General features: G+C 38.4%; 1 protein-coding gene across 2 annotated transcripts in view; it reads right to left on the bottom strand.

Moving 5' to 3' along the window:
• The window catches only part of PRKN (parkin RBR E3 ubiquitin protein ligase), a 702734-nt gene that overhangs the window by 117836 nt on the left and 570928 nt on the right, over positions 1 to 13970 (bottom strand). For both annotated transcript variants that reach the window (XM_033056630.1, XM_033056631.2), the window contains exon 8: positions 5687 to 5748. In XM_033056630.1, the coding sequence (XP_032912521.1) occupies positions 5687 to 5748 (62 nt within the window). The remainder of the gene's footprint in view (positions 1 to 5686; positions 5749 to 13970) is intronic.

The raw sequence follows: 13970 nt of genomic DNA on the forward strand, positions 1-13970 counted from the left end.
AATGGCAGAAACTGAGAGATGTGTGTTCACTTACACTGAATAGTAGCTGAAGCCAGGGGACTGGGTGGGTGCTGGATCTAGCAAGTCAGGAGAGTCTCTGAATTGTTCAGAGAGAAATCAGAGTGCAGGGATTGAATTAAAGCTTTTGGATGGATTGAAGTATATTAGGCCACTCACACATAAAGTAGAGGTGTAAATTTAAGTAAGTAAGTAGGTTTTAAAATGAGCTTTAAATGCTTTTAGTGAGTAAAAAGTAGCAGAGGTGCCAGAAACTACACTTGTAAAGATAAAGGTTTTGGAATACTAACAAAACAGCTTTGTCTTCCTAATAAAGAACTGGAGAAATCATCCAGTGAAAATTTATTTTGTTCTTTAACTGATTAAAATTTCTGAGATGTAGCTTATATTTTTTCCAAGTGTAGTTATGAAAAAGCTCTTAATTCAGATATACTTCAGAAGCACTTTGTTGATCATATTTGACAGCATCCTGTACCAAACTCAGCTGATTAATTAGAATTGTCATATGACATTACTTTTGCTTGAATAGGTAAATGTATATCAATTACTTTAAGACAGACTTTACATGAATATTCAGTAACATGCATTTGAAAAAACCAAATTCCTCTAGCAAGTATTGCAATAAAAAGAAATCAACCTTGTCACACTCACACATTGTACACAAAATCCTTCCAAACCTCAATTAATGTTAAACGAGCTCTAACCATGTGTTCATTTCCTACTTGATTTCTGTATCTCCTAAATGTACAGCTCACTGCTAAAACTAGCATAAGCCCAGACCACCTTTGAAGAGTACATGGACGTGCATCTGCAGATTTTCAAAATAGAGTATTCTAGGGTGTTCCTTTGCATAAGGAATTTACAAGTTTTCCTAATTGTCAAGGAAATGTTAGGGGGGGAATCCCCAAACCAAACTAAAATCCCACAAAAAACCCCAACCAACCAAACACTGCACCCCCCCCCAAACTGTCCCCATTCAGGCTTGCTCAGATTCCAGGATACATAAACACTCACAACAGTTCTAAAAAAAAGTGAGCAATGATATGAGTTTCAGTAGCAGCTGATAGGAGAGATCTGTTAAAATTGATCGTTCTCCTGTCAAAATATCAAAGAACTGGCCAATACATTCTGCAAAGTTGTCAGAGCAGATGATGTAACAGAGAAGCGCAGCTATACATTACTTAGCAGCTTTTTCCTGCCACTAGCAAGTCATCTGCTTCATCTGTGCTGTGACCTGTTGGGGGCACTCAGGTACAGCAGCAGATTGCTTGTTCTTGTGTTATTTGTTTTCCCTTCCAGCCTTCAGATGTAGCTGCTATTTTATTCATGAATCACAATATTCCATTTAAACAATTAAACAAGATTTTTTTATCACTTTGGGGACAAGAAGGAAGTTTCTCATAGAGTCTTTAGGGAGACTCCATAACAGTTCACTGCAAGTCATCCTGTTATGCTGGTATATTGTGGTGTTTATGCTTGGAGTGTTTTCTCTGCTGTCTGGCACTGGCTTGTAGAACTACCTGCCTTCCACTGTATTTGGACAGGGCCCATGTTTGGTGCATTTTTAGCATGTAATTGTAATCAGCTTGTACTATCACCACTTGTAGAAACATTTACTTGCAGAGCCAACCTGACAGGGCAAATGGTTACCAAAGGAGATTTTCTTACATTGTAATAAAATATTATTTTTCAGTAGCTCCTCACTTACTAAATCTTTCAATCCGATCCTGACTGTATCTCAGATACTTCAGAAATGGAGGAGTTAGCCAGCAGATTGGGCTGCACCCATTAAGCTAGGGGAAATAGATGGATTATGAAAAGAGAGAACAAATTGCAAAAGAAAACTCAGTAGAACTTTGGCCAAGCAGAAAGCTTCAGGATCTACCCCTTCTGGGACTCCATGTGCTGGAGACTCTCTTTGCCTTGTACAGACCTTTGTGGACTGGGACAGTCTGTGACAAGGGGGTCCAAAAGAAACCAGACAAAGCTACTTCTGGAGGCTCTCCCCTGGTCAGACTTTCTGGCACTATCTCAAAGAGTCAAATATCAGTGGGGCAGCAATCTGCTGCAGAGTGTGTTTGCGTTGCATTTTCAGCCAATTACTCTGGAAGCTGGTTTTATGTGGTAAATTAGGTATCCACAATGCATATCCATGTATACCAGGGAAGCTTGTAGTCTTCTATTTCACCATGCAGACTATGATTGTGTCTTTCCATAAAGTCCAAAACCGATTCCCTCTTTAAACACTATCTTGTTGCCACCAGCTAAACCTTAAAAGCTAGACTTTCCAGCAAGAATAAATTTCCCATAATGTATGTTCCTAAAGGAATAGAAGACATGGAAATTTTACATGTCCAGGAGACTACCAAGAAGTTTGGTTATTTGAACAAGAGTCTTATTATTACACAACTCCTTTAAGAAAATATTAATCATCAAGTCTTCACACTTCTATTTCTCAGCATTAGTTTTTCATTAATGCTTACATTTATATAAAGATATTTCAGATAGACAGGCAGACAAGTTTCCGAGGTTTGATCCTGAAAGCCACTCAAAACCTTTCTTTCCTAATGACATCAACAAATGTTACATATGGTAAGTATATACATTTATATGAGTATTTATATGGTCAGTTGATTTATATTTTTATTTATGGAAAACAAATGCCCAATGAACAAAAGAGGGAAACCAGGGTTTTTTTGCTTGAACTCTGAGGAATGGGACATATGCAACATAGGAAACATGCTGTTGCTGGTGGAGTGGTGGAAAGGAAAGAGGCTGGAAATATTTTGTCTTTCACTGCTGACAGGTATAATAGGATCTAAAGTCTGCAAGTGATTTGTAAACAAAGAATAGATGCTTTTCTAGGCAATATACTGCAGTTTAAACAAGAATTAATCCCAAAAAGTCATGTAATGTGTATTCTAAAGTAGATCAGAACAGATTATCACAATAGTCTGCTTTTATAATCCGGCCTTAAATACATAAGCACTTTAAAAATAAATCAAGATTGCATATGAAGCAGGAACATGTCCCTATTTTTCTTTGGCTATTGCTTGGAGTGGAAGAAAATATATGATGGTTTATAATACTAAAATTGTAAGGAGTCTGGATAAACCAGTATTACAATTAATTATAATTTTTTTCTATCTAGTAGGCATGATAACAGAAAAAGAGAATTTAGATATTTTTAGAAGACAAATATCTAACTATATAAATATAAGAAAGAGATAGTCACAGGAATAAGGACTTTGCCTCTAATTACTTTCTTTCTTCATTTAGATGTATTTAAATTATTTTTTGTCTTGGTTTTGTACCAATTTATTTCGTGACTCAAAGTGTGTGCTAACTTCAAAGAAAAGTTACCATGTTTTTCAGTAGACTCATGATAACAATGCTTTTGTAGGGACAGAATATACTTGCAACAATCCTTATACTTGTATGGGCTAACAGAATACAGTAATTTCACGACCATAAGGCGCACCGGACTATAAGACGCACGCCCCCCAGAGTCGGCAAAATTCGCAACTTTGTAGATCAGATAAGGTGCACCGGTCTATAAGGCGCACTTTTTTTTTGCAGCGAGGCCCCGCCCCCAGCTCACCCCGTGCGGTTGCTGGCGGAGGCCCCGCCTCAACCCGGCAGCCGTTGGCCCCCGGGCCCGCCTCCACCCGGCAGGGGCGGTGCCGCAAGCTGCTGGGCTCCCCTGGACCCGGCAGCCATGGGCCCCCAGGACTGCCTGGACCCGGGAAGGGGGGTGCCGCGGGCTCCCTAGCCCGCCTTCATCCAGCAACCATGGGCTCCCAGGACTGCCTGGACCTGGGAACGGAGGTGCCGCGGGCCCCCTAGCCCGCCTTCATCTGGCAGCCATGGGCTCCTGGGACTGCCTGGACCCGAGAGGGGCGGTGCCACGGGCCCCTGGGCCCGTCCTCAGCCGGCTGCCGTGGCACTTCCGGCTCCCCCCACAGCTCACAGCTCACACTTCCCATTTGGCAAATTTCGCAACTTTGTAGATCAGATAAGGTGCACCGGACTATAAGGCGCACTTCCGGGTTCGAGGGAAAATTTTAGTCAAAAGGGTGCGCCTTATAGTCATGAAATTACTGTAATTCAAGCCTTATGATAACGTTCAATGTTTGCCAAGAAAGTCCATAAGTTAAATATTGGTCTATCAGGGTCATTAGTCAGGCTAAGGTCCACAACTCCATTCTAGGGCTTTTTCAGTGGAGCTGTCAAGTCTGTCTGATTCAGTCCTCTCTCATGCAGCCTTTTGGTTTAACTGTTCCTTACTTTTCCTTCAAATTTGTCCTTTTGTCCCACTCTTCCTAGTCTGATTCTTCCTAGACTGATTAGCTTCATCTCTTGACACAGCTTAAGTGCAGATCTTCCTTTATTTACCAGTCTCTTCAGCAAGCTTCTGCATTTGGTCATTCTCTACCACCCCTTGGTCTGTATTCAGACCCTTATCCTTAACATTCTTGTTTCTGCTCCCATCCCCTCCTGTGAACCAACCCATCTCTTCATTTTACCCAAGCTTCATCTCACTCTGACCTCCATTTGTCAGGTAGTTCTAATTGTTCTCTTGACCCCATCAAAGCTGGCCCTAATTTCTTTTATTTCCTCTTCCTAAATCCTCAAGCTCATCAGATTTCTACTTCCAGTATCTCTTGCCAAGAAAAAGCTGAGTCCGTGAGGAACATGACTTGTGACTGTTTAACAACTGAAGTGGGGGAGCTGATAGAGGAAAATTGGAAGTCTAGAAATTGTAACAGCAGCCATAATTGTAATAAAAAAAGGGAGAGTGACAGGGAAAGAAGAAGCGACAGGGTGTTCTTGACAATACAATTTGATTTAAAAATGATGAAACAACACTTTGAATTAACAACTCAGGAGTTGCTCCTGGCTCTGTCACAGCCCTCATACAACCTTGTGCAAGCCCCTTGGTGCCAGGCTCGTTAAAAGATGTGGATATTGTCATGTACAACACACTAATGCTGGGCTTTCAGCCCCTTGGTCCCTAGCACCTGCAGCTATGTGTCATGCAGTCAGGCTTTGTAACCACTACCTTAGGAGGGATACTTCAGAGAAAAAGATGACTTGAATTTCAGAAGCATTGAGTGTTTGTAAATTCAACTTGTCTCTCAAAATTTAAGGGCATTTCTCAATACCTCTGTATGTTAATGTCACTATTCACAAAATAATAACTGACCTTCTTGTGAATGTTGTAAAGGATACTTCGCTTATGCTTTCCTAAGGTCCCTCTACAGAATTTTTCTGAGCGCAAAGCACAGCTATAATTATGAGAAACACTCTTTTAAAAGAGAAAAAAGGACACACAAAGGGATGGATAATATCATGAGCAGCTGTAAGTACCAATCCCACAGTCAGATTGTTTGTCTGTCTGCTGCTTTACAGAGTCTGTTTACTGCTGCAGTCAAAAGCCAAAAAACTGTGGCAGGTAGCAGATGTACCAATTAATAATCTGTCAAGGCTGATGGATAGAATGCAAAAAACACAACTCTCACATATAACTCCTGTGTGCTTTTTTCTCCACATTTTAGGTCTTTGGGGGTCATGAGATACACTCTGTTTCCCTGGAGAGAGATGAAACTGTCTCATTAGCGTCTATCTTTCATGACATTAAGATGCTGCCTTTGAGATGCTAACTCACCTGTTCTTCTCCCAGAATCCTGAAGTGATGAAGTTCTTTAATCAAGGAATCTGGACAGCCAGCTGTTGGAAAGAAACAAAACCAGGCGTTTTAGAGCTTCCTGTCAGTGCAGTTTCAGCATAAGACACATAGATGGAGAGATGATAGAATATACAGATTACCTTAGATAAAGAAGATTAGAAAGATTAGCCATGACTCTGCAGGCACCAGAATACTGAAAACCATCTATCAAATAATCCTTCCACATTTCTGAGCATGCTACCAAGAACACTTAGAAAGGTTATATTCCGAATATTTTAGCCCTTTCCCCAAAGGACTGCAAACAAAAGCAAGATGAAAAGGGCAGCACTGTCTGCCAGATACCGCCAACCCTTAGTATAAGCCAAAAAGCCTGTTAAAAGAGGATCTCACATCAAAACGTTGGAGCTGCCCAAAGCTGAATTCTGATTCACACAACAGGTTTGGATTCATTTCTAAGAATAATACATGTTTTTCCTGATTCCCTGAAGGATTTAATAGGCCCCACAGATCGCTTTAATTTTGGCTGTCACAAATATAACCCATTTCACATAATATATGGCTTTTACCTGCTGGTGTTAACGCACAAACCAAGAACACAGGCAGAGCAGTGATTTACCAGAATTTTGCAATGAGATTAACTTTCAATCACTACAAACTTTCACATCTGTACCAGCTAGTAAGAAAAAATATGTTTTGCTAACTGCCATGCACTTTAGTGACCTGCTCAGACTGTGGTTACCTTCCTTGCGATGAAATCCAAGGTTGCTGTACACTACTTTTTAAAATTACTTCTGTACACTACTAGACTAATTCCTGACAAGAGATGAAAGTGCAGACTGCGAAAGCTATCTGGACTTTACTATTTTTACCATAAATTGAAGCATTTCTTTGTCAGCAGAGAAAATTTTTTAAAAGAAATTAAGAGCATAGCTTCCCTCAGAAAATGGGAGGACCCATGGTTTTTATCAATCTGGTTTTCTACTGATGCTACTCCAAATAGTTACTCTTAATTTCACTGCCATTAAAAGAATACCAATGAATTTGGAGTAGCTATCAGGAAGTCTCCACCAGCACCATGGCTTTACTCAAGGCCAATGAGACATGGCCTACACTCACATTTCCTGTTGGCATAGCTGTCTTCGGGGTGCAAAAGAAAAGGACTACACTTGAAAGCAACATAACTAAAAAGGCAAAAAACTAACAACAGACACAATTACACTAGCACAAGTCTTGTATTTGCACAATTTTTCCACTTAGGGAACTGATTTAAATGTTACTGAAATCAACATTTTACTGGCAAATATTTTCTCTTCATTCTGAGGAGGAACAGGTGAAGAATGCCCCATCTACATAACTTCAGTAAACCCTTACAAAGGTAAGACAAGGTTTGAAGTTGGCCCAGGTTTAAGCATATAGTAAGAATTGCCTATTAATGAATTGTCTCCTACTAAATATTAGTATTTCTTCCCATTTAATGAAACCTATGATATTCTTACAGGCTTCTTTTCACTCACCTCTTCCTCATGCACAAGGGTATTCATATATTTGAATGTGCGTTTTATAGCTAAGTGATTATTTCTTTATCAGATTTTATTCTCCTCAATTTCTAGAACCACAACTTGTGCATCACTTTTAAATTTCCTTTCTCATTTTCTCCACACTGTTTATTCTTTCTCTTTCCCAATGCACTTAATTGTCCTTGCTACTCCTACCACAGAAATCGCTGCTATGCAATACTTTCTTGTATTCTCACTGGGATTTACATCTCCATCCAAGTCTGTTTCACTAACTTCTTGACCTGAGCTCTGAGTTTTAGTCCAGAACTGTTGTCTTTGTGTTTTAAATCAAAACTTATTGTATAAAACATGGTTCCTCTCTCTTAGCCTCAAGTTCTTACATAATTAGCAATATATTTTCCTGCATGTGATTTTCCCTGAAAATATCTGCATTGATTGCATACTGCCATAGGAATTTCTAAGTGTAGAGGATAATTATGACTTCATGTAATGCTGCCTGTTAATCTTTGACAGATGTTAGCTTTAGAACACCAACTAAACTGCATTCTGCTTTTTGGAGTCCTTACAGCTTCTACTTCAATCAAGTATTTATTTCTTCCCTCTTATCCTTTTCAATTTATCATTCACTAAACTCCATAAAATTGGAAGTTTCCTTTTTCTTCCCCAGCAAGAACTTTTTCTCTCCATTCTCCTTGAAATCATATTTCCCGAGTACCTTTTTCTTCCCCCAGAAATCCATCCTGTTCTGCCCTCACACATAAATTATGTAATCTCCCCTTTATGAACTCCTTACATGCATCCTCTCTTTCTTCCATACAATCTGGGGTTAAGAATGGATTAAGAGCAGCCCTGCCAAGAAGAATATGGGGGTGGTGGGGGTGAGTAGCTGGACATGAGCTGGCAAGGAGCACTTTCAGCCCAGAAACCAAATGCGCCCTGGGCTGTATCCAAAGCAGAGTGGGCAGCAGGAGGGAGGGGATCCTGCCCCTCTGCTCTACTCAGACCCCACCTGCAGGGCTGCATCCAGCTCTGGGGTCCCCAGAAGATCAGAAGGATGTGGATGTGATGGAGTGGGTCCAGAGCAAGGTCATCAAGATCAGAGGGCAGGAGCACCTGCACTATTAGGGAACATGAGAGAATTAGGTTTGCTCAGCCTGGAAAACAGAAGAGGAGACATTATAGCAGCCTTCCAGAACTTGGAAGGCTAAGAAAGATGAGAACAAACTATTTAGCAGGGCTTATGGTGAAAAGACAAGGGATAATGGTTTTAAACTGCAGGAGGGTTGATTTAGATTAGATGTAAGAAATAAGTGCTTTCATGGTGAGGGTAGTGAAACACTGGAATGGGTTGTCTCATTCAAGCTCAGGCTGGCCAGGGCTCTGAGAAACCTGACCTAGTCGAAGGTGTTGCTGCTTATTGTAGGGAGGCTGGACTAGATGACCTTTAAATGTCCCTTCCAACTCAAACTATTCTATGATTCTATGAAAAACATGCATGTTTAAGTGTTACTAGTCATCCACTGCATCCTCTTCCAAATGCAGTATTTTGTACAGTCTGTTTTTCAGAGACTTGCCCAACCTAGTTTTCAATCTTTTCATAGTTCAAATTTTCACTGGATCTTGCTTAGTTGATTATACAATGGATCCTGATGTTACTAGCAAAGAGAGAGAGCTTAAAACCTATGTCACTGTTAGCAGGATTCTTTCCAGCAATGAGTTCAGAAATGTCAAATGCATACAATATTGAATTATACTGACACATCTTAGCAGTCTGCTGTCTTTAAGAAGCCATCTCAGATTTCAGAATCACATTCAGAAGTCACATTTGAGGAGCAATAATTTCAGAAAAAAAAAAGAGAAATCTTCCTTTTCATTTTTTTTTTTTTTTAATATTTCTGGGCATATTTCAGATGTTTCCTAGTTCTAGTTTTATTTTTTTCTTTTCTGTGAGTGGACCTTTGTAAAACATGCTCTAACACTATAACCTATTTTTACCAAATATATGCAAGTTTTGAAAAAGTCTTGGATTGTGTTAAATTCCTGCACATTGACTAGAGACAAAGGTTATGACAAATAATCATTCCATTAACAAAACATAAAGAGACTTTAAAAAAAACCTCTCTGCTGAAAACTATTAAGAATTATTTGCCATCTCAAATTCCTCCATATATCCACCAACATATTAATGTATATGAAAACACACACAGAAACTTGAGAATTATTAGTAGTTAAGCACAGCACCCAATGGATTCACTGGCAAACTGCACACACACCAAACATTTATAGAAAAGTGTATTTTCTAAGTCTCTGGTGTGAAACTAGCACATGCCAAATGACAAACTGTTTTTTACAGATTTCTGCTATTTTGTATAGAATGCTTTGAGGATTAGCTTTTATGCCCTCTGTCCTACAGAACCTCTTATAATGAATGGTCTCAACAATAACCAAAATTTTTCACTTCCCAATTGTTACTTGAGAAGTACAAGCCTTCATGAGACTTCCACAGACATAAACCAAACAGCAGGAATATTAAAAAAATAATCAATAATAATTACACGTAAGAGTGTTGAAATGAAACAGTGCAAAAGAATGGACAACTGGCTTTAATCAGAAGCTAAAACTCAGGATTGAGGACACCTGCAGACTGATAATATGGTTGCTAAATTGCTTATTTGTTGCCTCTTTCAGCTCACATTCAAATCTGTGTTTCATATGTTTTCAGTACAGCGACTGTTACAGGTCCTTGCTTACTATGAAGGCAGAGCAAGATATAAGAAGTATAAAACTGATGCAAATATTTAATACTTTTATACCACTTTTAACTCTGTCATAGTTCCATTGACCTTAGAGCAACCAGATACTTAAAACTAATTTGATGTTTTAGGAATAAGCCTAAATCTAAGCAGGAAAATGATGAAGGGATGATGCCCAGTTCAAAGGACTAGCAGCTTTATAAAGTCACAAGTAATTTCTTTGCCTCTACTTAAAGTTTTATTACTTAAATTAAATTTAAGCATTTTATTTGCTTCAACACATTCCATCACACACCAGTTTATTTGTTTGAATAATTTTGTTGTTACTTGATTCCCATATAGCTTTATAATTTAACTCCAAATACTGCACTTATAAGGTCCATTTAAAGTTACAGAAATGTGTTACTCTAAGCTTGCAATTTACATTGTGGTATTATTGTCATAAACATATTTTTAATCTGCTCATATAAGTATATGTATCTCAAAGAGAAGAATAAAGAAGCAAGATTTAGGAAGGATTGTTTGATGTCTCCTAACATCATAAATACTCTGATTTCAATTGGTCCGAACACACATTTTCAACTACACTTGTAATTAAACTATGATTCTAACTACTACCAATTTAATTACCCAAACCTTCACATATTTTTTCTCAGACATAATTAGCTTCTGTTTTTGTTTTTTTTTTTTTTTCTTTAAAATTTTCCCTCTGTATGACATGTTCTTCAGAGAGAACGCAAAGGAAAAATTAAACCAAGCCTTTAGTGTTGCAAAAGGCAATGCCCAGAACAGGGCTGTCCCAGTGCTCCTGTCCTGTCTACCAGCACCTGGATGGAGGTGCCCTGGATGAATCATTCAGAGAATAAAAAAGAAATCCTAAAATGTCTTCACTGACCACACTTACAAGTATATGTATCTCCACTGCAGGGTTGTGTGCTACATCTTCTCCCATATGTTTGCAGCATTATTTCATGCTTTGCATTTTAAATTTCATTTTTCCCCAAATGGTATAGTTGTGTGAGATTCATTTCAATGCATTTAAGCATCAAAATGTTTGCTATATGAGTCTAATATATTCCTTGCATGCTTCCTTTATAGTTGTTAGAAGGAATACATGCTTTCACAAGGTAATTCCCACCATCCAAGACAAATGCATAAAAAAAAATCCCCTTATTTCCATTAAGTGAGGAGATGAGGGTGACTTGGCAAGATTTACACAAGAAACTTTTAGTCTTTTAAAGTTAGAATATTTGAATGTCACTCAACGGCTGCAATTCCAATCATTTCTAAACATACTTAGTACTGGAGCATGTAAATTTTCCTCTCACATTTAGCTCCATGCAAGCTAAGTGCAGTGCAACTTCCATTTCTCTCACTTAGAATTTATGTCTGCATCAACACTTGTTAATTATGAAAAGTACATCCCTTTTGTGGGCTCTGAACATAACCATGCACGAATATCTATCAGTGTCCTTCAAAGGATATCTTTTCACAGTGCTAATTGCTAGACCAAGCTTGCCACTGGAAAATGTTTAAAAGACTAGAGAACAACCACTTCATGCTCAGAAAATTAATAGATATGTTAATGTTCTGTATTCAAAAACATAATCCTAAAAATCCAGCAGTGCAGCACTCTAATGACAGTACTGGCAATACAGCAACAGTTATATATATGTGTGTGTATATATATACGTATATATACACATATATACAGGCAAGTGCAAGCTGACCTGCCATGCATGCACAGCAAGAAAAGGTGGCTGGGGAATCCCGCAGCTCAGAGGTGCTTCTTATGGCAGGTATTCATCCAGAGCACAGCCAGCCTCAGCGACAGTGGGACAGTGGTTGGGACTGCTGGTGTGAGCACAAGTTACTCAGCACAGCACAGACAACACTGTTGAGTTAGCAGCAATGGCAGGGAGAGCACAGCCCTGCACTGAGTACAACAACAATGGGAGTGGAAACAGGACAGTAAGACTAGACTTTCACACAAAACTTAACATGTTTGAAGTCCCATAAGTAGTGTGCATTAATTTTTTATGTCACTTTCCCAGTGACATAAATTTCCCAATTTCTCCCCCAAATTGTTCAACTAACTGGAATATTGTTGCAAACCCCCACACCTTTCTGCCGTCTGCATCTCTTTCAGTGAAAAGTAATCCCGTGCTGGTGACAGTGGGAACTGAGAGTGATTTCAAAGTATGAAGTGACTTCACTGTGCTTGTGTTAATTAAATGTTTAGGTGTTACAGGTGACCTTTACTCATTTATGATGTTATGTGAATGTGAACAAATACAAAACTAAGGAGAGTGTCTGGAATGCATAAATATTTTACTGAAAAGAGAAAAAGATATTATGAAGAATATCAAGTAGGTAATTTATAGAATATAAGCTCATAAGGCTATATTTGGAATACTGCTTGTTCATAGTGAAAAGATTTTGAAGTATTTTCTCACAGATCCTACAGAAGGATATTATCATAGCCATTTTCACTACTTTTTTACAACATTCATGAGCAATACTTTGGTAAATAGTAAATTATTGAGATTTTTTTCTTGCTGCCCACATAATTTCCTCATGGGGACAACCTCAGAACTTCATTAATTTGTATATGTACACTTATATTTGCATTTAAATCTTCCTTTGTATAAAAAAGATTTAATTTCTTAAAAAAGAAAGGTCATAAACCAGTTCTGTGAATAACTTGTCATCCCAAGTCCCATGCCCTACATCTGCAAGTCTGAAAATGCAGAGGATTCAGAGGGGCACACAGCTTCATCTGGAGCATCATTACTAACCATCATTAATCACAAAATCACATGTCAGACTCAAAACCCTCTCATGAAATCAGTCAGCTGTATGTTTGACAATTAGGGCACAACCATTTAGTACCCAAATTTCTTGTATTTCTTGGCCATGTTACAATTGGTGTAAAAAACTACCTATCCAGCCAAACCAAATAAAGTAAACTGAAAAATTACATGTGATTCTTTACTTGTACTCATGCCATTTTAATAATCACCAGTTTGCAGATGATATTTTTCAGTACAATAATCTAGATGAGTAGATATACAAATATATGCCCAAAACAAGAGACATTAGAGTGCTTCAATATTATAGAATAGTTTGGGGGGAAAAAAAATTAAAAAGCTTATTTCAAAAGCAAGAAGTATTGAATTCTGTCTTTTCAAAGTCAGCAGACTTTAGTATTTAGACAGTATTTAGACTGCAAAGCTCAGCTCTGCACTAGGACCATGCTGAACCAGAGAAGATGACAAGCAATGCTCCCTCGGGTTTCTCTATCCAGAGGTCAACATGGTAAAGATCTTTCCTCTAAGTCTTGAAATATCTCTCTAAAACTACAAATGGTAGAGCAGCTCAAGCAAACTATCACAGCAGCAATTAAGTCAATGGGACTTACAAATATCTGCACCAACAAACAAATTGACTATGTACAGAAAATGTAATATTTTGTTAGAAAGACTCTGTGCCAGCATAATTTTCTCTTTTCTATTAATTTATGACCTCATCAAACAGTATCATGTTAATTTGCCTTTTTTTTTTTTAAATTGACTTCTGACAGCTGTAAAAAATTCTATACATTATTTAGCTATCCAAAAGGCTGCTGAAGATATTAGTCAAGAAAGTTTCATGAAAGCTGGGTTGTCAGGACAAAATACCTGTTCTGTTCTAAGCAGTCACTAGAGAAGTTAGATGCTAGTTGCCCAGCTGAATAGGTTACATCTTTGTGTCCTCTTAAATTCAAAACCCTCCAACGACACAGAGTACATTTTTTATCTCTCATGAAGTGAAAGACTTCTGCAAACGGACTGCAACAGAGTAGGGAAAGGATCACATCAAGTGATTGTAGCAAATTCTGCTGGTCTGGCTTTCTCACATTGCACACAACTCTCACTTTCACTATGCTGTTACTCACAGCCTTTTTTAATGATGCTTTAAAGCCAAATGACTAGAAGTAATGAACCACATTAG

Source organism: Catharus ustulatus, chromosome 3, assembly GCF_009819885.2.
Source record: "Catharus ustulatus isolate bCatUst1 chromosome 3, bCatUst1.pri.v2, whole genome shotgun sequence".
Lineage (NCBI taxonomy): Eukaryota > Metazoa > Chordata > Aves > Passeriformes > Turdidae > Catharus > Catharus ustulatus.